The sequence below is a fragment of the Haemaphysalis longicornis genome, unplaced genomic scaffold, assembly GCF_048455015.1.
Source record: "Haemaphysalis longicornis isolate Haplotype H1 unplaced genomic scaffold, Haemaphysalis longicornis Haplotype H1 scaffold_2, whole genome shotgun sequence".
In the NCBI taxonomy this organism is placed as follows: domain Eukaryota; kingdom Metazoa; phylum Arthropoda; class Arachnida; order Ixodida; family Ixodidae; genus Haemaphysalis; species Haemaphysalis longicornis.
In genome coordinates, this window is record NW_027526295.1 from 258,417,513 (window position 1) to 258,443,081 (window position 25,569).

The 25,569-nt window shown below is 47.9% G+C and overlaps 1 protein-coding gene across 2 annotated transcripts in view; it reads left to right on the forward strand.

Annotated features, from left to right (window-relative positions):
• The window catches only part of LOC144170477 (protein unc-13 homolog B-like), a 343,140-nt gene that overhangs the window by 41,634 nt on the left and 275,937 nt on the right, over window positions 1–25,569 (forward strand). For both annotated transcript variants that reach the window (XM_077700308.1, XM_077700307.1), the window contains exons 9-10: window positions 2,881–3,101; window positions 9,007–10,202. In XM_077700308.1, the coding sequence (XP_077556434.1) occupies window positions 2,881–3,101; window positions 9,007–10,202 (1,417 nt within the window). The remainder of the gene's footprint in view (window positions 1–2,880; window positions 3,102–9,006; window positions 10,203–25,569) is intronic.

Below are 25,569 nucleotides of genomic sequence, written 5' to 3' on the forward strand. Positions count from 1 at the left end.
CGGGCCATTTTGGTCAAACTTCAAACAGTGCAAAATACTACAGAAGAATAAAAGGGAAAGTACACAGGAGTAGCACTGCTGGTTTCCAGTTGTGCCAGGGCAACAGGTTTTTCAGAGTCCACATGCGTGAAGATGACTGGCTGCTTATTGCATGCACACCAGGAGAAAGCCCGAGCCCGGAATGAGTTTGGCCCAAGCTTTCGTGTAAGCCCAAGCCTGTCACCACAATATCTCTGTGGCAAGCTGTAAGCTTGTCTTTGAGATGCTGGTCTATGTGGCCCCTGAAAACGTCTAGACCAAACATGGAGCAGGGCCCCGTACTAGCACTTGGCCTCTTCATTCTGGTTGATGATGAGGTCCTTGTCCATCCAACCTTTTTCAATGGGGTGCACTGTAACACCTCCCGGAAATTTCACAGATCTGGGGAGGGTTTTGCACTTGTCAAGGTTGTATAAGCTTTTTCGGTAACACACAAGCCGATGTGGAGAAACGTGATCCACGTATGTTCTCTCGTTTTGCTGTGCTTCATGGCCAGCCATTTCTTAATTCATGGCTGCGCGCATACCATGCCAGCACTCATCGACACAAAGGAAGCGACAAGTGTACTTGGTCAGTTGAATATATTTCTCCAGAATAAACATCTGAAGACAATGTAGGCTATCTGATTGACATCGAAGACTCATTTCCACGCCTGGACAATATAGGAAATTGACAGCTTTGGCTCACTGGGACGACAGTCTGGATCTGGGTTGCTGCTGCACACTTGCGTTCCCTTTGACAACAGCCATTCTCATCCTTGCTCGACATTTCAAGGAAGGATATTGCTAGCCCCTCTCGTCTCGCTTCCATCTCTTCTGACGTCAACTTGCCATCAAATTCTGCATACATGCATTCGCTTGGCCAAAGATTGTTCCCCGGCAAAGAGGCAAGGTTCCAGTCATGCAAGTTAGCTCGCAGAGAAGAACAACGCAGCAAAGCAGAAAGAAACGGAAGCCAACATACTGCTATCAGCTGTACAGGTCAGCATTGTGGTTGCCCATGTCTTCTTCTCTGCTGTACATGAGCCCAAACTTGCTTCACCTCTTGCTTCACCAGTCAGAGTAAACAGGAGTTTGGTCAGCATTGCTGGTATGTCCAAGTTGATATGTATTGCTATGTTGCAACAGCAGAATGTAACTGCTGAAATGCTTTTCTGCAAAAGCATCTAGCAACATCTCACACGCACACCTGGTCATCTACAAAGTGAAAATCCTTTGCACATCATGAATGTTGCGATCCAATGCTGGCTTTCTTTGCATTAGCTTTTTGCGGCGCTTCAATTCTTTGCAAGCTCGAGGGTTTTCACCTTGGCATGCAGTTCACCAGGAGATGCTTCGTGAAGTCAGCCAGCTCTCCTTTAAGGTCTGGATACCTTCTTTAAAGGGACAAGAAGAGAGCAGAGTGGGTCAGGGAAAAAACGCGTGTTAAGGACATATATGATATTAGTAGAAATCAAGAAGAAGAAATGGACGTGGGCAGGGCATGTAATGCGAAGGCAAGATAACTGTTGGTCATTAAGGGTAACAGAGTGGATCTCTAGAGAAGGCAAGCATAGCAGGGGGCAGCAGAAAGTTCGATGGGCAGATGTGTTCAAGAAGTTTGCGGGGATCATTTCGTTGCAGTTAGCACAGGACCGGGATAATTGGAGATATATGGGAGAGGCCTTTGGCCTGCAGTGGGTGTAGAAAGGCTGGTGATGACCTTCTTTAAAGGATACACACTTGGTTCATTACTTTGCCACTTTTTTTGATCCTGTCGTAAAAGTGGAACTTGTTTAGTGCCCTAAAATGTGCATTGACAGTAGTGGTGGCGTTTTTGATGGGTAGCATTTTTCTTTCAGTAGTAATTTTTGTTCAGCAGTTCATAAACGAGAAGGTGGGGGTCAAATTTCAAATTTGTGATCTGATCTCATGTGCAAAAAAGGCATTGGGGGATGGGAAGGTCCACACAACTGTGTGTGGACATCCTTGTGTGGAGTGATGCCTTGTCACGTTTACATTCATTCATCACAGAGTAAGCAATGTTCTCTGGTGCACTTGCACAGTCCCTGTGAAGTTAATCGAACCCAGCTTTTGTTGGCACAGCCATTCACTGCAAAGAACTCGTGCGTCTCCATTTTCTTTGGCAAGTACTGACGTGCTCAGTTTAAACGGATAGTGGATGAAAATAATACTGTATGATAAGTGTGGCCTGGCTACTGCTGTTTAGCAGGTTTTTCCGCTGCGAACATCTTGTAAAATGCTTTAACATAAACAATACCCACAGTATCTAAGGTTAAAAAAAATCTCTAAAAACGAGGCACATAGAGCAATGCTTTCACCAACATAGAAATGCTTGTTAACTGGAATAAGCGTAAGCTTTGCATAGATTGCAATATTGGTAAGAGGGCCAAAGGCTAAGTCCTACTCAGGAATGGCCCTGCCCATATTGGTGGCAGCCTTGGAGCCCTGAAAAATGGAAGTAGGGGCGCATACAGCTGCAGAGAAAGAATAGTAGTTGCAACTCTTACTATAACTCATCTGCTCTAAAGCATATTATATCACAGCCTACTGCCCAGTATATTCAGTGAGCAAAAAAATGTTATTAGGCTTATTGTGCTGGAAGTACATTTAGTCTTTGCAATTTTGAAATGAGCACCAACATTGCACAGACATGTCCTTACAGAGCACTGTAGTAGTGTGATAGGCTTGTGTGGCAGTCAGACCGGACTGTCTCGCTTCGTTAGAAGTGAGGTGAAATAGCGCTCTCTCCCAGCAGCTGCCGTTTGCGAGAACGGAGACGATCTCTGGTCTGACGAGGTGCCCTCCTCCTTCCCTCCCCCTTCTCTCAATGATCCGACAGGAAGGAAAGCCGGCGCTGCTACGACGACTCCCCCCGCAGCTCGGTGCGCTACGACGAGGAGGATGAGGAGGAAGGAGGAGGCGGGGGCCGGCGGAGGCCAGGCTGGGGCGCTGGGGCCCCTCCCGACTACCCCCGGCGGCACCTCTCCCAGCGGCCAAGCCTGGAGCGCCAGGCCAGCTTCGAAGGGCACGCCTACGACGAGCCACCCTTCCACTACCCAGGTACTATAGCACAGTGGCCTCCTCGGCTGCCTCCTCCCTGTCCTGTCCGCAGTGTGTGGAATTCAGAGGAAATGCAACTCAAGAATGCAGTAAAAAAATTAATTTTCTTTCCTCCTTCCCAACTTCCGGAGGGGAAGCACTGGTGAGCAAGCCTTCCTGTTGCTCACAATACAGTTAGTGTTGTTCGATGTTCGTCAGCCTCAACTGCCGACACTTTCTGCCCTGCAATGTCATCGTCCTTCTCCTCTGGTTCACCCGCTAGGCGCCATTTATTTGCACGAGGACCACATGATTTGAAAGCTGTTTGGAGCACACAAGATCCACAACTGCAGACACAAACTCCTCAAAAGATTCAGGAACCTCTGCGGTCTCAAGGATGCATTCCCAAGCCTCATCTTCAAGACAGTTTTCCACAAGACCTTCTGTATAAGGCCGCTTTTTCATTGTGTATGTCCTACCCTAGGACCTAAAGAATTAACTCTAAGGACCTGGAAAACCTGTCCTTAGTACAGCAAAAGTTTAATTTGAACTGCAATGAGACGCCACCTCAGTTTGAATGAGTGAAACTTCGAACTAACACAAGTGAAGAACAAAAGCCTTACAGTGCGACTGTGGGGCAGTAGAGCATGTCAGCAATTTAATGGTTTAACAAGGCCACTACTGAAACCTGCCTTATTTATGCTTGAAGGAGAAAGCTAACACATTTTGCTCTAACGAGCAAATGTAGCTGAAGGCCTCCTTTTCCCGTGATCCATAACTGAAGAAGAGACGGGCGTCACTCCATCTGGTCATTACGTCCGAGCGATGGCCGCACTTGTCCTTTGTCCGCCACCTCCTCGTGGTCACTTGCAGCAGCAGGTTTTACGCTTCTGACCTCAGAAATGATGCCATCTGTCAGCACGCCCCACACCCTGAACTCAAGTCCACATCGACGCAGTCCGCAAAGAAACTCCTTCTTCCAAAACATCCACTATGGGGGTCTTAGATATCTTTTGCTCGATTTAGCTTCTCTCTCTCTGTTTTTCTCTCATTCCCAGAGGAGACGCAACCTTGTGTGTAGGCAGCGGGGCCGTTTCTCTGGCCAAGCGCCACGCACCAAGCTGCCAACGTGGTCATGCGTAGTTCAAATTATCCATGGCGGTGGTCACCCGTATTCAAATTAATGGGCTTTATAACACAGAAACTTCTATGGGAGCTCGGCCGGACCAAATCGTGCAGTTCGAATTATCGATAAATTCGAATTATTGAAGTTTGAATGAACAAGCTTTCGCTTTAACAGAATGTCTCATGTAATTATGTCTCTTGTTTGCAAAGTTGCTAGCATGGCGAATATATAAAAACCAACCAAACCATTGTAATTGTCTCTTATAACCAACTGTCTCCTGTAACGAGACTTTACTGTACCAATGACAAAAACTGTTATGGCGCTGACTGGTCATAGGAGTGGTCATAGGAGGGTCATAGGACTGGTCATAGGAGGGTTAACTTTCGACGGCCCCACACGGCCACACGGCACCAGAGTGCCGTTGCGCCACCCTCAAGAAATCAGTCCAGGTAGCTGGTGGCCCACGAATTCGAAGCTCCCATCAAGCCGACGAATGTGAAAATGGATACGATGCAACCCCACAGATGTTACCAAACACCCGCTTTCCTCGCCCGCTCGATCCAAGTTTCTTCCTTTCATGATGCTCTCTCTCTCTCTCTCTGCTCTCTGCTCTCTGCTCTCTGCTTACCAGGGTCTTTCAAAACCGCGTTGTCGCTACATTATTTCTTTCCTGCCTTTTTCTCATCGCCGCCTTGTACTATCAATCGTTTCGCTCGGCCTTGATAGTTTCACACTCTCGCTTTTCCCCTCTCAATTTGCTCGGCCACGTAGGCGCGTCGGCTTTCCCAGCTTATCTCGTGCACGTGAGGCGTAGGGCTCGTGAGCTAGCACCGGACAGCTTTGGGGGGGCGCGTGGCACGTGGTACATGGTGTGCGGTGCATGGCTGGTGGTCTAGCGCAGACGCCGTGGAGGGGAGGGGGGCATAAATTGGTGTTTCTTTTCTTCAGAAACTTGGTATTCTGGCTAAAGGTTCGCAAATTATACATGATAACTCGCTAAACATAGTAGCTTAAATTAGTTCTTAGCCCACCTGTTGGGTGAGACAGTATTCTAGGCCGGCGTTTACCCGTGCCCCGGTCATGCGACACCCCTCTCATACGACGCTTTCGCGCAGTACCTTGAAAGTCGTATTATCGGGGTTACACTGTATAATGATGATTTGTGATGTAAGAAACAAGTTACGGGGCAAGCCAAAGTCACTTTGTGTGTAATTGTAATTGTTTTTTGCATTTGCAGTAACATTAGCGCGCCCACACAGTATTCTCACTCATTGTGTTACAATGAACAACATTCTAAGTTCATTGTAAGTGTATTCTGCGGTTAACTTAATGGGGCAAGGCATTGGTGCCTTCCTACTGACAGTGGTCTAAACACACTAAAGGCCAGAAAAAATCTAAAAGCAATAGCTAGGGGCCCCTTCAGCATGCAGAAAGCAAATGCAGGTGTGTTGTCAGGCCAAAGTAGGGTGGTGGGTGGAGACAGAGAAAGGGTTGTCAACTGGCGGTGTTGAAGGACTGGAAATTTCTTGGTTGCCAACAGTGTTTGATGTGGCGAATAAAGTTGCTGAGGTAGCAGTTTTTCTTTAGGTTCGCCATGACAGCTTCTTTTTCTTTTTTTAGATTGTCTTATGTTAAGCAGTTCTTGCTATCAGCAGGAGGGTCAAAACAATAGATGACTTGTGTGAATATGCATGGTAAGAATCAAATTATAGGCATACTGTCCAGCATAATTTTCTGTACACTGTTAGTCGGCTTGGCTGTTTTTCTGTCCATACGTCGAGTAATGTAGTGGTGAATTACTGACTTGGTCAAATGTAGGTGTGATAGGATGTTATCTGCTCTCATTTCCCTGGAGATACAAAAACCACCATCTATGTAACCGACAAACACCTTGGGTATTTCAGGGAAATTTTTACCCTCCCCTCGTATCTGCCTTCCATATATTAAACAGGCAGGTGAGACAGTATCACAAATTCTCAGGAAAGAGGGCATTCTCGTCGCCCACAAACCTGTGTCAACGCTAAGGATGGCTGATGCTAAAATGGCTCCGACAGCACCAAAACGATGTCTGTAAGTTGTACATACGGTGCTGTGCAATGGCTGAACATTACAAAAAGGCTGACCACTGCATTGACTTTGGGGGCACATAGGTGATTGATACTGACATGAATTAGTTCAAAAAAATTCTCCTTGAGTCATGGCACATACAAACAACTCGGTAAAAGCTGAACAGTTCTCTAGGTGCCCTTCTTCCATTTACGCTCGCGGCCTTTGATGGGCCAGGGCAAAAAAGAAAAAAAAAAAAGAAAAGAAAAAAAAACATTCTTAAATGATTGCTGCTTGTGTTTATACCCAATCAGGCTCTGATGAAAAATCCGAGTAGGCTCCAAAATTTCGGGAGTGCTTCGAATAGAGCTCTTGGATTAAGTATTTGTTTTCCCCCTCATTTGGCAGCTTTATGTCAACATACCTTTGGCTTGGCCTTGAGGGTCGTGATGTGTTACAGCCCTGGGGCACTGTTTACAGTTCACATGTTCCTAGTACTGCCCACATTAGCCCATGCACGGTCTACCTCATTGCGAACAACACGCCATCAGTGGAATTCACAGTGCCCGTCACCAACATGTCTTTTGTTGCTAGTCTTGGTTTCAGTTTGGCCGACTTACCTGACACAGCTAACTGAGATATTCGGTTGGCTGCTGCTCAAACTTTAGCTTAGAACCTGGAGTTTTTTTTTTTTTGCTTCGTTATCAGCATTAGGGATTACCCCACAGCATTCACTTTCGTGTTTCTTTCCAGTGCGCATTAGTAAGGCATCCATCCTGCCCGAGCTCTCACATGCTGGCATGTTCTCAACCGCAAAATTCTGATGCAAATGTCAATGGGCACTGTGCGGTTATCCCATCAATTTTGCACACTCGAATTCCCATTGCTTGCCAACAATCAAAGGAACATATAAAAGTGACTGTAGGGTACAGTGTACAGATAAGTGTCTCCCGGCTATCACAGTGTCCATTCGGCCTTCCCCCCTATATTCACTGCTCATCCTTCCTTATTCATGTTACTCTTAGCCCCTCTTTTTTTTTCACTCTTCACCCCCTCACTCTCTTTTTCTACCTTTTCAGACTCATCCCACTGGTAAATCCTAATTGAAGCTTGCCTTTCATTCAACTCAATTTTTGCTAACTGCAGGCTGGAGTGCAGGCAGACACACGTTAGGGCTGTCATCTGTCTTCGTATCTTGTGGAATGAAATGTTCACACACTATTCCCCACCACGCAGCCATCTGTGCTTAGCAAACATTCAGTGCAAACATTGGCTTGCAGTGGGCTTGGTGCTTGCAGAGACAGACAAAGGCAGGAAGCGACAGGGCAAAACATCTCAGGCAGCATTTATTGCAAAGTGCAAATCAAATATGCCGCATACCGACTACTTGTAGGCCATAACCAAAACTTTAAGAATGAGGCATTAACCATTCGTGGTTTGTTGTCGGGCCCTGCCGGAAAACGCAACACGGCCATAGCGGTCCGCTGTCAGGGTGCGCCCGACTTGCGTATTCAAGGTTAAATTTCGTGGCTTTTCTCACTGCGATGTGCCCACATTCTTTGTATACATGATGCGCCATCTCTTGAGGGGTAAGTGAACTTTGTTTGTTGAAGTTTTCTTTTTGCACTGGGGTGCAGCACGATGTTCAGCACTGGCCTTCTGGATTCCAGAGCGTTTTTATGTGCGCACTGTTTGCTCAGAAGCATGGCTTCTTCCGCGTGGGTTTTATGGTAGTGCACTTAGTGAAAGCGATTAGGACTTCAGTGAGGAAGAAAATTGCATGCCTCCATTGGTTAGTGATGATGGTGATTCGACAGAAGCGAGTGCCAAAGACCACGATGGTGGTGAAGACTACACCAAGTGGATCATTATTTTGCGAGCTACGCATTTTGTCGAATGCACGCGCTGCTCAGATATCAGTAAAGGAGTTGCAAACAGAATGCAAGAGAAAAAATAAATATCCTGCGACTTTTTCATGCACAGTTTGTGTTTTTATTCACAGCGCCAGAAATCTAGCGATCGCGATGGTTCGGCTCACCAATGGAATGCGGGAGTGGCGAGGCACTGCACATGCAGCGGCGAGATTGCACTCAGAGTACTGGAGAATGTCTCTACCTCACGCGTTTCCCCTAAAGCAGCTGGCAGAAAGGTCTGTACAAGACGATGCACCAAGCAAAGAGACTATCTGCTTATCGGGTCATGTCCTGCGACACTTGTCCATTGGTTGCACTGGTCGCAGTGCCAGAACCGGTTATGGTCGAAGGTGCTTCTCTTGCTGGCCCGAGAAAACCCGTCGGGGAGGGAGTGAGCCCCCGTTGCACGTCTGCAAGGCGCATTGCGTAGCAGCGGCTATGTGGGAAGCTATCCCAAAAGGGGTCTGCGTGAGAGTCGCGATCCCCGCAAGCTTAGTGCTCCACTCTATATGCAAATTCTTAAAAAAACATAAATTCCACAATTAAATCAGTTATCGTTAATTTTTATATAAGCAGTGTGGCAGCATTCCAAAATTACAGAATAGTAGTGATGTCATTGGTGCAATAATGAAATTAGTCTGGACAGAGCAACCCAATACCTTGCATTATCATCACGACAAACCTTCAGCCATTGCAATGTGGGTTTGCCCTTTTATGTTGCAAGTGTCACTTGGAGGGTTTACTCTCTTAGTTTACTCTTGTAGAAAGCCATTTTCTTGTTGCTTTCAGACTCTTTCTAAACCTCGGTGTGTTGCGTCTTCCTCTTCTCTTTTCCGTACAGACGCACCCCAGGGGAAGGGCTACCCAGTGCACCAGGACAGCTACGAAAGCTACCGAGAATGCTCCCCACCGCTGTCGCACGTCGGCGACTGGAACTACCCGCAGGAGGACCGCTACTACCCACATGGCTACGGCCGCGAAGATAACCGCTGGGTCGAAGAGCGTGCAGCCCCACGCAGGGATCTCCCCCGCCAACCGCAGCCCGACGCCAGGGCCGACAGGCGGGCCCACGGTGGCTACGACCGGGCCGGCTACTTCAGTGGTGCGGACCGGACTGAGGCCTACTCGCACTTCTCGCCCGTCACCGATCGCCCGCCTGCCATACCCAAGTTTTCTCCGACCCACGAAGACGACGACGCTGCGACCTACATAGAGTACCCTGACGGGCAAATGGTGGTGGAGTATCCCGACGGCAAGGTGGTGGAGTATGCGACCGACTCCGTGATGCCGGGCAAGGACGTCTATGGGGACAGCACCCCCACGGACGTTGGGTACGACACCAGTCACGCGCTTGGAAAGCCGCTACCAGAACCCGAACCCCCACCCGTTGTGGTGGATGATGAACCGGCAGCTCGACGGCCGAGTTTTTATGGAATGATGGGTGAACCCGAACGCAGCCTCGAACCACCGAGCCCTACCGTCAAATCATCGACGCTTGCGGTGGAGAAGGAGACGAGGCGTAGGAGCTTCAATGAACCAGCGAAACCACTGACACCCGTTTACGAGTCCTCAAGCCCACGAAGCGAGAACGAAGGAGGAGGAGGACGGGCAGGGTCGTTCAGAAGACGAGCCCTCCCCGAGAGCAGCGATCCCGGTGCAGCGGCACTGTCCTACGAACCGAGAAGCGAACCCGCGAAGCGGAACGGATCGGTGCCGCACATCGTAGAAGAACCACCTAGCCAGCTCAAGCCCGATGCCGTGGCCCCCGCAGCTGAGCCAGTTCCCGAGAGAAAGACCGGGGTGACCGTCACGTTCCACGAAGAGAGCAACCAGGTCTACCCGGGCCCGACCGAAGAGGTCGCGGCGGAACCACCCAAACAGGAGCCGGCTGCGGCCAAGCCCGCATCGATGACCACTTCACTGTTTGGCGACGACGACAGGCCTCCGCTGGTTGCAGTCACCGCAGAGCCCGGGATGTCCCGGGCTAAACTGCACTGGCTGTCAGCCTTCAACCGCATCGTCAACCAACTGAACGAGGCCAGTAACTCTTCGTGCATGCACTTGCTTGCTGCGTCACTTTCAGGTCTTGGCTGCCGGTATACTGGCATAGTTGGCAGCTTAAGGGCTGGTCCCTCAGAAGTATTTAAGCTGGCACCAGCACTAAAACGTCGTTCCTGATCACAAGGAACACTTCTGGCAATGAGTGGCCCTGGAATATTTTCTTTTAGGGTAAGAAAGGGCTAGCTGCACTTTGGAAGAGCGAGCACCTTGTTATTAAAAAGCTAAGCAAATAAGAAAAATACAGCATGGAAGTCACAAGCATTTCTGCCATTTCAAATGGCCTTCAACTAGCTTTGTATTGACCAGAGTGCAACTTAACGCCTTTTTTACCTTTCAACGCAGCAGTTTCAGTAATGGGGGAAAGGGGTGTGATGGCCAAACCGTTTAATAAGGATTACTGGCAGATCCAAGCATTAGTGCTCCCGTTTATGGAAGCAGTTGGTAGCCAATACTCCAAGCATTAATAGTCACAGTTATTTGCCCATTTTTATTCAGGTGTGAGCATGAAGGTATACCAACAGCATGTGAAGGCTTTGCGGACAACTCATGACTTATCATGGTAATGTGAGGAATTCTTGGAGTGAGCAGGAAAACAATGTTCCTTTTTGGGAGCAATATTCTATAGGATTTTAACAGTAGTGCGATCTAAGACGTCTGTGCCACTTCAAGTGTCTACCATGGAGGATAGAGGATCGATACTCCACCCATCCTGTCAGCAAGGTAAGTTTTATTGGCACAGGAATGAGAGCAACGTACCTGACGTTACCTTGAGGAATTTCTTGTAAACATATTGTATGACCATTTGTCGTGGCTCTGTACTGGCAATTGAGCATGAAAACTTCAAAATGCTTATGTATAGCAGAGTTCCTTGATGCTTTAAGGGACTCTGCTTATAGTTTGACCTTAGTAAAATTCGCTGTGAATTCGGAAATACTGTTGCACTCGCAGTTTTCGTAATAAAGCACAATTCATCATCTAGATTCTCTCACGTTCTCATAGTGGAAAAGACGGCTTGTTCCTATGCTTGCAAGGTTCATTGACCTTTTTAATGTAAGAATGGGAACACCTGGCTAAATGCTCAAAAATCTGCCTTACGGGAAGGGAATATGCCTTAACAGCTCTAGCTGCTTCTTCAAATCTCTTTCATTGAGAGGTCGCGCCGTCGGGTCCTTCTTCCTTTTGTAGCACCCATGCATGGTGGTAAAGTGGGCTTTACAGGAAAAACGGTAGCGGCAGTGGGCCAACGGCACACATGGCTTCTCCAGCAGCTATGAAGTAAGCATGTGCGAAGGCTGAATTTTTTATTTCAAAAGAAGTAATTATTTTCTTCGAGAAATTTTGAACCAAATAATTCAAATGGTTGCAAGAAAGAAAGAAAGAAAAAAAGCAGCCAGAAGCTGCCTCAACTGCTGCAGAGACAACTCAGCTGACTATTTATTGCCATATGCAACGTACAGAACAGTCGATGAACGTCAACAAAGGCAGAGCAATGCTCAAGATCACTGTTGGAATCTAGATAGAATTGCTTCGCCTTCTCGCAGAGCTGTAGTGTCCAGCGCGACTTCTTTGGCGCGAGAGCGGAAGACAGACTGTCGGTTGGGAGTTCCTTTACCAACGTCAACTCGGAATTTATTTCTATTCTGAGGAAGGCTCATCCATGTGCCGCGAAAAAACGGCGCCGTGCCGGCTTCATAATGTGCCGGCTTCATAACGCGAGGGACGGAGGTTCGATTCCGGCCACGGGAAGTGTTTTTTTTTTTTTTCTTTCCCTTCACCCACGATCATTCACCATCATGGTGAGAGGCAGTTGGCTTTCCTGCAGGACGCATTCGCGTACAACAGCATCAGTGGGGATACTAAAGCTTCGCTTTGATAAACGGTAGTGCTTGCGTGCACGGAGTAATGGGCCGAGCTGCTAAAACTGCTGGCATAGCTCATGCATGTCGAATTTCAGCGTAGACGAAACTTTAGGCATAGCTGAGCTAGAATATGAGTGTGACCCGAGAGTATCAGCGTTCTTTTAAGATTACACGCTGGGCTGGTGTTTACGATAGGAAATGAAAAACTATAGAAATGCATTGGGTTAAGATCAGCGTCGAAAACAGGCGAGCAAACACGGGAACGGAGCATGTCGACTCGAGCTGATACAAGCAAACCGCGAACAAAAAAGATAAGGAGAAAGATGCGCGCTGTCCCAAAAGATGGCGCGGAAGCAGCGGGAACGCGGGAAAATTAAACTGAGGTGAATAAACTTGATTAAAAAAGAATTTTTTTATGGCCAACCAGAAAAAAGCGAGAGTGGTATAGATAGCGCCTACATGTAGGAGAAAAAAGGCCCACAGGGAAAAAGATAATGCCATAATGATGATAATGAGATTGGGCGGTTGAACACAAACGCTTTCGCATTCACCACAGCATGGGTGCGTAGGGGACCTCTTTATTTTTCAGGTCTCCTAAAGTCCGCATGAGGTGTGGAGTAGCTAAATTAGTAATATCTTGGTAGTAAATTTAGTAGAAGTAATATTAGTCGTAAAAATTAGCAACGTCAATTGGTTTAAATTTAAATAGCAATTCTACCGAATCACTTTGAGCCAGCTCGAACTCAGTAATCACCTCTCCTCGAGTCCGCCGCCGAGCATGCGTTCGCCCTCTCGAGCTGGGAAAGATGCGACCAGACTCGTTCGTCAAAATAAATAACTCGGGTAAAGTAAATAAATGCGCTGCGAAGGCCGCCCTTCTCGCATGCAGGGGATTTCGCTCTCTCCGCTCGTTCCCCGCGCGGGGATCATTCTCCGGGACGGTGTTGGTCGGCCGAGGAAGCGCGTGCCCTTTTCGCCGTGATGCATACATGCAACAGCCCTTCTCGTCGTCGCGCGGCCTTGAGACGTCTTAAAGACGGATTACGCCGGGTGATCGGAGACATTAGCGCGGAAGAGACGCACTCGCGGGGCTCAAACACGGCGCCCGGCCTTTCCCGCGCGAGGCCGGCACGCATTAGTTCTCGTCGCCAGTAAGGCTCCTTAAGAGCAGATTATAGCCTTTCCGATAAAGTCGTCGCCGGAATGGAGATGAGGATGCGGGGGAGGGATAGATACCGGGGGCTTTTTTAAAATTCTGTTCGGGTGAACTGTTACGTAACGCGGCGGACGACGCTGCGCACGCATGTGCGTTTGAAACGCGCTTGGATTGTACATGAACGATTGATACGTGGCTATACGGGTACCGTTGATGTCGCCTCAGGACACTGAAAAGAAATAATAATAATAAAAAGGCTGTGGTTGATTCCTTTGTCATAGGAATGAGTAAAACACGAAAGTGAAATGTGCAGCGAAATCTGCTGCTGACCATGATTTGTGGTTCGGCGGCTGTCTTGTGGGTGTGTTTGGCGAGCCACGTCCTGCTGGCGGGTCGCTGTGGCAAAGGTGTACTGGCGTCGTTTCCGTGACGGATATGACGTCAGTGAAATCTTTGGGTATCGCGGCATAGAACATTTTCGTGTTAAAATGTACAACATGAAAACGACCAACCCTAAGTATAACGTACTCTATAGTACTAAAGGTTGCTTCCCCGCAAGAAGACGCTGTGTGCAGGGGTGAACCCTTTACAGGCCACTTGCTTCGTTGTACTGGCGTCACTTCCGTGACGAATATGACGTCAGGGAAATCTGTGTGTACCCGGGAATAAAACACGTTCGTGTTAAAAAAACAGGCCGGTGGTCTTGTTTATGCATAATAACGCTTCTTTACGGGGCTTGATAGGCGGCTAGATGTTGCATAATTTAAGTGTAGTGTAGGTATTTATAAACTTACGTACCGACTGAACCGAAAGCAAACAACGCGAACACTAGGCAACCTCTGACAACTGGCTTTTTTTGCTGAGCAACGAAGCCCGTGCTTGTAGAATTTTTTTTTTGTTTTCAATTTTCGGTAAGTACCATTTTTTGCTGCTCAAAGTTCTTGTCAGTGCTCTCCTGTCTGACTTGTTTGTCTTCTGTTATTCCGGTAGGTTTGGGAATTTCCTGAAGCGCTCCTACGTTCTGCGCGTTCTGTAGCATGCCCGAGACATGCCTTGAAATTCGCTTACTGAGTGCATTGACTCTTTAAGCTGATTTTGTTGCACAGAAATTGAATTGGCCGTCTGTTTCGTAAACGTCAAAATGTTTGACCCGTGCCGAATGCTTTTTTTCTTTTTAACTAGCCCCCCCCCCCCTCTTTCTCTCTCTTCTTCAGCTTGTTTTAGTGGAACAATGCACCGCCTATTTGCCCCTTGGTGCGGGGAACGAGTTAACGAGCCGTGATCTTTTCTCCGTGGTTCTGCCCGCGCGTGTCTCTAGGGTCGCTCGATTTCGGGTTTTCTCCGTGTGTCGATATTTCGCGACGGGGCAAATGGCATATCGATCAACCCCCGTACGCGTGCTTATGTAACCACACCGCTCAGACAATCGTGACCGGATTCCCCATTTCTGAAAGACGCAAAGAAAAGATGAGCAAGCGAAAAACTTCAATGTAGCCGCGCTTTCTTCATTCATGTAGTCGCTCTGTTTCAAGCTCTATTTTAAAAAGTTTCTTCCCTCTCCGTTTTCTAGCTCTTTGCTATTTTTAAAGCTGAGCTTTCTATGCCTCACTGATGTCGACGTTGCCCCAAAACGAACTGCAGGAAAGCCAACTTTCTCTAACGAAGATGATGATCGTGGGTGAAGTGAAAGGTGGTTGAAACCCGAATCTTTCTTTGGTCGAAAGCCAATGTCTTCAAAGTACAGAATGCAAATCGTTACGTCCAAAACGCACTGCAGGAAAGCCAACTTACACGATGGGTCTTTACAAAGGCACATCAAGCGCAGGTGCACAATCAACACGTTATCTTTGGCCAATCCCCCCTAGTGGCTACGTTCCAAAGACATCAAGGGCATCATCATCATAAAGTCCAAACTCAGACGACAACGAACGAATCCCTCACGAGATTGGACCTGTATTCGACTCCGTTTGCGGCAGAAGAAACCGTCTTTGTCGTTAGACGAAGGGACTGATTTTTTAAGATTATTTTTTGTTTTACTAGCAAGCGGCCGACACGCGAGATATTAGAGAGTTTTAGCAGTTCGTCCGTTCCATCACGTACGTTGCTACCGGGTTGACCGGGACCCGTCTGCGCCTGCCCGCGGGGAAGGGCGAGGAGGGGCGTACATAGCGAAGGCAGGCCGGCGGAACTAATCCCCCTACCGCGACGAATGCACAAGCGTCCAGACGGGTCCCGGTCAACCCGGTAACTCCGCACACGACGGAACGGACGGTCTGCTAAAACTCTATTAATCCAGAAGGCCTGCCTCCGTTACTGGTGGAACGGCCGTATCCCGCGGAATAAATGCTCCACAGTGAGGTTGCCTATCTCGCCCGACGCATCGTCTGTCGCACCTGGGCCCACAGACAGGCTGGGCGCGCGAGATATGTAGTCGCCGCCGTCCTTTCTGCTTCTTGCGATTTCGCGTCTTTTGTTAACGAAGGGAGCGCTCTCGCTGTCGGTACACGCACGCGGCACGAAAGGAAGAGTTGCGCGACCTGGCTTCGCTTCTCCAAGTGTTTGTATGTTGCACAGTGCTCTACTCGAGGATGTTTACAGGCCGATGTTTGGCAGTGACTGCATTCCTAGATTTGGCTTTTCAATTTCGAAATGGCCAGCCGCGGACGAAATACTTAAACAAAAGAAAATCAAGTAAACGAAAATAAACTACCGCGCAAGTGGCGCCCGCCGGATCTCCGCCTCCTTTCGCGCGCTCTGTGAGGTTTCGAAAGCGCAGATGGACCAACCCGGCCAGTGTGCAACTTTCCCGCAGTCTCTTTCCTCGCTTGTGTGGCACTCTGAGGAGTTGTAAACCGCACGTGCTGTTCAGCGTTGTAAAGAAAAGCAGATTCCTTTGGTTTTGCAGCGCTGGGTTCGTGGGAGGAGGAGGAGGAATAACTTTATTGTTTGCCCAGGATGGGGTCAGGGGTGGGGTAGGCTAGAAGTCCCTTCTCCCCCTCTTCAGCCATCGGCCAGGAGCCCCTGCTCCTTGGCGGCGGCCTCGGCCATCCGGACAGCCCAAGATTGCGACTCGGCGTCCGAGCTGAGCAGTATCGTCTCCCACTGCTCCGGTGTACTTATCATTCTTCTTGCTTTATCTGTGGAGGTGATGGCAGGGCAGGCCCATAACATGTGTTTAAGGTCAGCCCTTCCTGTGCAGTTTTTACATCTGTCGCTGTGCAGATCTGGGTAATAGTGATTGTACAGTACGGGGTTGGGGTACATCCCCGTCTGCAGTAATCTCCACGCAACTGATTGCTTTTTATCTAGTGTTTTGTGCGCCTCTGGGTATTTTAGCCTCCCCAGTCGGTAATGATCGATAATTTCTCTATATGTGACCATGCGTTCACTGCCGTTTCTGGGCGAGGGCTGCTCCGTGGTGCTTCTTGCGCTAGCTCGGCCGGTTAGTCCTCGAGCTAGGTTGTGAGCATCCTCGTTGCCGGGTAGGGCTGTGTGACCTGGTGCCCATATTAGTTGTACTCTTCTGAGCCTTTCTCCCCTATATCCATTCATAATTTTCAGCGCTTCAGCGGATATGCGTCCTCTCGAGAAGTTTCTGATTGCCGTCTTGGAGTCGCTGATTATATATCTTGCTCGGGTGGATGCTAGCGCCAAGGCAATGGCAGCTTCTTCCCCAGTCTCAGGTGGGCTTGCGCGGACTGAACCTGAGGTTATCAAATGGCCGTGCTGGTTAACCGCCGTTATTGCCATGGCAGTGCGGTCCGAGTATTCAGCAGCATCGACGTATATCGCCTCCCTGATTTTTTCAAAGCGCTTGTGGATAGCTTTGGCCCTTTCTTGCCTGCGTGCTTGGTTATGCACTGGGTGCATATTCCTGGGTAAAGGAGGAATGTGCAAATGTGCTCGTGCTTCGGGGGAAATGTCAACTTTATTTCCATGTTGCGAATCATAACCAATGCTTAGGGATCGCAACACATGTCTTCCAGTCTGACTTTTTGTGAGCCGCTCCAACTGGGAGATTTGTTGGGCTTCGATTAGCTCGTCGAGCGAATTGTGCAGCCCTAATGCATCGAATTTGTTGGTCGGCGTTGTTATGGGTATGCCTAAGGCTTGTTTGTATACTTTTCTAATCATATTGTTGATCTTTGTTCTTTCGTATGTCTTGAGTGAGAGGAATGGTGCTACGTAGACCACCCTACTGAGGACGAAGGCCTGAACCAGTCTGATTAAATTGGCTTCTTTGATTCCTTGGTGTCTATTGGCGACTCTGGAAATCAATCTGGTCGTTTGGAGTACGCTTTTTTCTAGCATCCTGAGCGCTTCGGTGTTGTGGCCATTCGCTTGTATTCGCAGTCCCAGGACTTTGACCATCGGCACTATTGGTATGAGCCCACCTTTTGCTTGTAGTTCGATCGTAGATTTATATGAGCCTTTTCTTCTCCCCCTGTTTGCCTGATATAGTAGTATTTCTGATTTTTCTGGCGAACATACGAGACCCCTTGGTTCGATATACGTCTCTATAGTATTGATAGCTTCCTGTAAGGTGTCTTGTATTGCTCCATCACTGCCGCCGGTTACCCAGAGCGTGAGGTCATCTGCGTAGATGCTGTGGTGTAGGCCTTCTATTTTCTTCAATTCCGCGGGCAGTCCGATCATAGCTATGTTGAACAGGAAGGGGGAGAGTACAGACCCCTGCGGTGTTCCCCTCGCCCCCAGTTCGAGTTCGTTCGATTCAATGCTGCCGATTTTTATTTTTGCCGTTCTGTCAGAGAGGAAATCCCTCACGTAACTGTACGTCCTAGACCCGATTCCTAGCATCCCGAGGTTTTCCAGGATGGCACTGTGGCGCACGTTATCGAATGCCTTCGTCAGGTCTAGGCCTAGGATGGCTTTTGTGTCTCTCGATGATGTGCCCGTGGGCTTGCCGCGTTTCTGTCGTGTCCCGCCCGACTTTGGGTGTTGCACTCAGGGCGTTCACCTGAACCTACCTCGTACGCTTGCTGGCATTCTCCCGTGCCAAGACTATATATATATATATATAGTCTTGTCTCGAAGTCGAAACGTCGAAAGAAACCCTCCGCTGTTGCTGTTACCGAGGAACAGTTAAAGAATTTGGAAAGAAAGAAAGTGGAGAAAAAATGCCCGCCAGGTGGGATCCGAACCCACGACCTCCAGAATACCGGTCTGGTGCGATAACCACTACGCTACCGGCGGGGCTATTTTTACCCTCCACTTTCTGGGGTATTTATGTCAATGTAATTTTTTCCTGTGCTTGGGGGTGGTAGCCAGCGCCACTCCGACTTCTCGGGGTGAAGGGGACCTTCTTTTTAACCCCCGGGCCGTGACTCGAGTGTCTACGACATGTAGAGAGTGGTCGACCAGCGTTGAACCCTCTTTTTATTTATTTATTTATTTCATGTATCCTCATGGCCCAACGCAACGCCTCACTCCACGCCTGAAAGAAAAAGCCCTACAACGACCTACACAACATTGTTGGTGGCCTTACGCTTCGCCCTATATACGCTTAGAAAAGGCGATTTTGCGACCTATGTGTCGATTTACTTGTAGTTTTTATTTCTGTTCGTTTTAATACTTTTAAGCGAAGCTGTATATGTTTCTGTTTCACAATATAGTGTGCGCGGACAAATCGGCGTATAGAATGAAAATTTTTCGTCTCCAGAGCTGGTGTTTTGCGTTGTTTCTTGAAGGGTTTCTGGAGTTATGTTTTGGCCCGTGTTTTTTTGCCGTCCGGGAACGTGCACCTTGAAAGGCTTCCAAAGCGACGTTTCGGCTGTTCTCTTTCCGGTCTAAGCAGGCACACATCACGGGTCACCCATTTGTGCGTGCTTAGGTGCAGTGGGTATGAAGAGAGGGGGGTGAGGGGGGGGGGGCTTTCACGCGCTCACCGAATCATAAGTATGAGAACCATTCTCATAGACTGGTTACAGAAAGCACGGTAACCGTTGTTTAATCAAAACTATCCCGAAACACATTAACTGGCAATTAGCCCCTAAGGCGACTCTACCAGTACTCCGAGTTTTACTTAATTTTTATGAATGCGTAGTTCATGTGAAGTTAAAAATATTGGGAAATTGCCGTCCGCTGTCAATAAAGGGGCTTCTTCGGGAGGAAAATGCACAACCCCGTGATTGTCCGCGACAATAAAACTACAGTCCTTCCAAGTTTCGAAAGTTCAGCTAATTAGCTAGGAGGTATGCTGAATCGCAGATTACATGCGAACTTTTGCTTCGTGCACTCCGTGCACTCGCCCCGCTTCGCTTGTCATCTTCCCTCACAGAGTGGAAGTGCACTGAATACTTATTCGCTCACCGTCGGCTTCAGAATCGCTAATTACCTCTATCCCATGTTAACGATAGGCAGATACTAATTGCGTGGCATCATCGTAGCCGCCGTACAACGGAGGTTTAGAGTTTCAAACTAGTATGCACTGTAAATTAGTATGCAACTCAATGTTGATAGTCACCATTTTCTCCATTTTGATCATGGCGGACATATTTTTAATAGTTTCGTACAGTAATGATGGAGGTACGCTTTTCTGCATTATGGATAGTGAACGCTCCGTTCTTAATTGCGACGTCCCCCCTCTCTGCACACGTGCCGCTCGCGGTCTGTCATTCTCTGATTAATCTGAACTTTTGTCGCTCTCTGTCTGCGGATCGAGCTGCAGAAACGCAATCTAGCAGCCATAGTTTGCATTACAACCCGTTAGATAAAGGAACGATTTCATACTTTAGCGGGTTCATTTGGCTTAGAATTGCAAGTCGTATTGAATTGAATTGAAATTTATTTGCGTCATATTAGATACAGAGCATATATGACACTCGAAGCGCGAGGAAAGAGCTGTCTTAGGGACAACTTGACAAGGCCCCGCGCTTCAACAAGTGGCATCGCGCAGCAATGTCAAACAGCTCAGCGGGAAAAAAAAAAAAAAAAAAAAAACAATATATAGCTGTAATAAATTCGATTGATTGATTGATTGTAGGGTTTAATGCGCCGACGCAACGCAGGCGATGAGGCGCGTCGTAGTGGAGGGCTCCTGATTAATTTTGACCACCTGGGGACCTTTAACGTACGCCGAAATCTTGTACATACGGGCGTTTTTGCTTTGCGTCTCCATCAGAAAAGCGGCCGCCGCGGCCGGGAATCGAACGCGCGTCCTCGTGCTCAGCAGCAGCAGTAATGAATTCACAAACAGTATAGGTCAGCCAATGGCCCAACACAGTCAAACGTAAAGATCGAGGCAAAACAGGCCAAATAACAACAAAAGAAAATTAACTACCCCTCTGTCTAAGGACAACGACGGGTTAAATGCGGAGAAATTTAGTTGTTGAGTTTGTAGTTTGATCATTGAGTTTGGGCGTTTGATTGGCTCGGATTTAGCGCTGGTTTGGCGGGTTCGACGCTGGTAGACGCACTAAAGCTTCGCGTTTTCCCACAGTTGTCGGTAGACAGAGCGGTAGTTAATTTGTTTGAAGTAAGGCGAGAGAATGAAGACACGTTCCTTAAGAACGAACAACACGCGGTCTACCGCAGTGTGGACCGCGGTCTACCGCGGTCCACACTGCGAGTATGCGCTACTCTGGAAGTACGCACCACTTTGGTTGGGATTGGCCAACCAAAGAATCCATCCCGAGAAAGCTTCGCGTTCAACCATCGCCGGGATTAAACTCAACTATCGAACGACAAAATCAACGACTGAAGCTTCCCGTTTTCCCATCGTTGCCGTTAAAGAGAGGGGTAGGTGATTTTTTTTTCTTTCGCTTCGCCCACAATCATGACATGAAAGTTGGTTTTCCTGCAGGCCGTGTTGGCGTACAACGTCGTCAGTGAGAGCAATAAAAGTTCGCTTCAAAAAAAAAAAAAAAAGAGAAAGCATACAATTTAGAGAGAATGCAGAAAACACGCACAAAGCACCAAACCGAAACAATGCAGCATATGGTCCTACATCTAACTGTCATAGAAGTTGTTGATAATGGCACGTATTGTTTTGAAGCTAACTGCATTAGGTGAATGTTGCGACTATAAAGCCAATGAAGGAACCTCAGTGGTCTGTTTTCTATCATTTGTCGTCAATATGTAGTTTTATCTTTTAATTCGCCATAATTTGTTATGTCGAGTTGCGTAGATAGGGGCAGTTAATTGCAGCTTGGCCAGTGTTGCCACAAAACCACACTAAATATTTAAATCCTGTTTGAGTGTCCTACAAATCTGGTATTTATATAGCTTTGCAACTGGTATTGCATCAGATTTAACGAACAGTTCTTAAATGTCATGGGTGGTTGGAACGTTTTCCACACTTCTTAAAAACCTTTTTTGAAATTTTCTGAAGGTTTCCTTGAGTTGTAGTCCCCCAACCTGCATGACAATAGTTAATTTTATAGGAGAATAATGTATTGTAAATCAGCATCATGATCTTTCGCGGCGGTATGTATCGATGACGGTAAACGAGTCCTATTATTTCAAATAGCTTAGCGGCAACCGCGTCTACGTACACGTCTGAGGAAAGATTTTCTTCAGAAACAACACCTATCGGCGTAAACGGAGGTATGAGTTCGACTGTAATTCAAAACTCAAAATCTCCCTACGCCTGGCGAAGAAACGGCTGAACGGCCGTACGGCTCCCTAGGACGAGGGAACAAAGACGCGCTACATGTAGGTCGAAAACAAAGCTGCCGGTATTGCGAAGGTTCTGGGTTCGGGTTCCACCCGGGAGCATGTTTTTCTCTAATTTCTGTCTTTCAACTAAAAAATTGGACAGACTTCAACAAGAAAAACGAATGAATTCCTTCCTCTTTTACTTCCTCAGCGTTCTGATTGAAGGCCTTTATTTCTGTGTCCAGTCATGGAGTACCTCATCTGTTTCAAGTTCTGATATATATATATATATATATATATATATATATATGCGTGTGTGTGTGCGTGCGTGCGCACCCGCCGCGATGGCTCAGTGGCTAAGGCGTCGCGCTGCTGAGCACGAGGTCGCAGGTTCGATTCCCGGCCGCGGCGGCCGCTTTTCTGATGGAGGCGAAAAGCAAAAACGCCCGTGTGAGCGAGATTTCGGCGCACGTTAAAGATCCCCAGGCGGTCAAAATTAATCCGGAGCCCTCCACTACGGCGCGCCTCATCGCATGCGTTGCGTCGGCGCGTTAAACCCTACAATCAATCAATCAATTGTGTGCGTGCGCGCGCACATGCGTTCATGAAACATCACGGGGTATTTGGTCAATGAAGACCCTTCCCTATGCAGGGCATTGAACCTCAAATTGTGATTGTGAAAAAAAAAAAAGAACACCAGCAAATATACGTGAAGGGGTGCGCAGTGGTGGGGTTTTCAGGGACGAGAAAGCACGCCGTTGGGACACGTCTTCGTCTTTCTTGCGCAATGGTTCGATCGTGTCCGTCGTAACAACGCGCTGTCAGGACCCTGTCACTGGAACTCAATCTCTTGGCGAGCGCGTGTTTAGGTGAAGAAGGAAGCACATCGCATTGATGACTACTGTGGCAAAAGTATAGAGAACAATACGACCGCGTACCCATTTGGAACATAATAAATAAAAAGGGAAGAAATAGAAAACGAAACTATAGTGACAAAACTGCGTCGAGGAGAGAAACTGCGTAGGCGTCTGCATGGCGGCGGCAAAAAGGTGAAAAGTGCTGAACAAGAGCGAATTTTCCCAAGTTTGTTCAGACGGAAAGGTGAGGTGCTGAGACGTTGAGGCGGCTGCGAAAGCTTTCCCCCCCGACTATACGGGGATTGAATTTCCATGCGCGGTGGGGAAAGCGCGCGCGCGCGGCCCGAAAAGCGCAACGCCGCCTAGGCGGGCTTTTGAAATGTTCGGCGGCGTTCCTTTATCGCTTCGCCTCCGAAATGCACGTAGCGAGCGCATCGTCTGAGCTGCCGCCGCGGACTTCCTGCTTAATGCATACTGATCCTATTTATTTTGGTCCCGCAGCGCCTCTGTATATTTTAGCGCGTCATATCTACGCTCGTTTTCCGGAATGCGCGTTAAGCCTCTTAAAAGCTCGTTCTCTTTTTTACTGCGCGCAATTTTTTATAAGCGCTCTTCGCTTGACTTATTCGTTTACTTTCTTCGCACGTGCGTCTGTGGAGGCTGAGGAGGGGGATCGCTGGCGCTGGAAAAGAAATTCGCCGACAATCACCCGCAGGTGACACGACCTACGGCGACAGATATGCGATTAAATGATCCATCGGAGACGTTTCGCTCGAAACATCCCGTAGTTGTAGCTTTACAGCGAGAAAAAAAAAATGTCGAGTGACATGTGTCACGTGTACTTATTTCAGTACTGCCGTGGGGCAGATGACCTGTAGATATACTAGTAAATCTAGAGGGAGAGGGAGTAAATCTAGATATTCTCTGTGATAGGAGAATATCATGCCTCTGTGAGGAATAATAAATCCACAAGATTTATCTTTCTATGCCTACACTAAGTAACTCGCTTTTCTCGCCGCCACCCTACATTTCATCCCGCAGCGGTAATCACTACAAAGTTGGAATTCCAAGCAGTCGGACAAATCTTCATTTTAACTAATTCGTGCTCGCAACAAGCTCGTACTGGAAACACCTTCCTGTTTTCATCTCATCAGTCATCGACACGACTAACTTCTATAGTTCATACCACAAGCTGCGTGCAGCACTGCGGAGGCTACATTGCTGTCAATAGAGCGCCCACTGAGGGCGCCTAACTCACCGCGAAGGAAAGCTACAAAAGTCTTCACCTGCCCAGAGGGGAGACTGAGAGGTCCTTTCAAAACCCCCTTCACGGTGAGTTAGGCGCCCTCAGTGGGCGCTCTATTGACAACAATGTAGCCTCCGCAGTGCTGCATGCAGCTTGTGGTATGAACTATAGATGACATATACGCGTACCCTTTTTGATGTTGCTCTATTTTGTTCTAATGTTTGTAAAACCTTTTCACCACTCCTATCTGTAATGCATTGCCTTGAGAACAACAAACGAATAAATAAATAAATAAATAAATAAATAAATAAATAAATATGAAGGTATTAGTTTTGTCCTTCGTACTAAACTGCCCTTGTCAGGTGTCACGCTTGCGTGCTCGCGAATGGGAACTCGTATATTTGGTCTTCCCATTTGCCATTGCGCCGAATTATACAAGCCATGATTAATTTTACGGCAGTCTCCTGTGTTGGTCTTACAACAGGACACGAAACTCGTGTGAACAGTGGCTTGAAAGTTTTCGAGTATTGAGAGCTTGTGGATGTTACTATTCGAAACCTGAGGACGCCCCTTGTGAAGATAATTTGTAGCAGCTTTTATGTGTGGAGGGTGTGTTAAAAGAAAAAAAAATGTAACAGTATCTTTGCTCCAATGCTAAAATGAGCTCCTCTGCCTGCTGTATTTGCACGCCTTACACGAACCTTAAAAAAATTGAATGAGAACAGACAGAAAAAAAAAGACAGAAAAACAGGCAGGTACACTGAGCCTTCGTAGGTTCACGTAGAGCTGGGGATCGATTTAATCTTAAATATAAGCCGAATGACTCTGGTGCACGTGCCGTCCAATGTGTTCAGTTGCGCTTCAGTCTTATACGGACAGGGAAGTCATGCAAGGAAGGCGGGTGGTTATACTTGCGCTGCTTTTCTATTCGGGGCATCAAAGTGATCTTTTCAGCAGACAAATCCAAGCCGACAAGTGAACACCAGTGCGAGTTTACATCGAAAGTTACTGGTAAACCTGCTTTGTTTGCAACGCAACTCGTCGTGTAACAACCTCATCGCACGCATACTAAACGAAAAATATGCCATACCGAGGGGAACATGCCACGTTGAACAGCACAATAGACAGTACGGATCCCTGAGGCAGGTCTCGTATCCGAAAACAAAGTGGCCCACACGTGCCTTACCTACAGTGGGTAGAGAACGAGTGGCTGTGCAAAAAAGACCCCACAAAACGGCAAACCGCTGGCGGAAGGAGGGGGCCTGTGTAGAGCACGGGTGATCGCTGAGTGGGTCCCGTTATAATATGCCTTTTGAAGGTCAGTAGCCAGGATAGCCGTGATTTTGTGGGATCTGCCTTCTCAGAGCCCAATAGACGAAAGGTGGTCCGGGCTGTGTTCTGTACCCTGTTGTGGGGGAGTTATAGGACAAGCGTATTGTGTTATTCCACTGGAGTGTCCACTTTCGGCCTTGCGCATGTCTAAGTTGGTCTATTCTGCTAACAGATAGGGAGAAAGGTTCAGGGAACGACAAGATTCCAGATATGTATATTCTTCGTGCTGTCGTTGCTATCGCTATAGTAGCTGCTTCCAGCGTAATGCGACACTAAT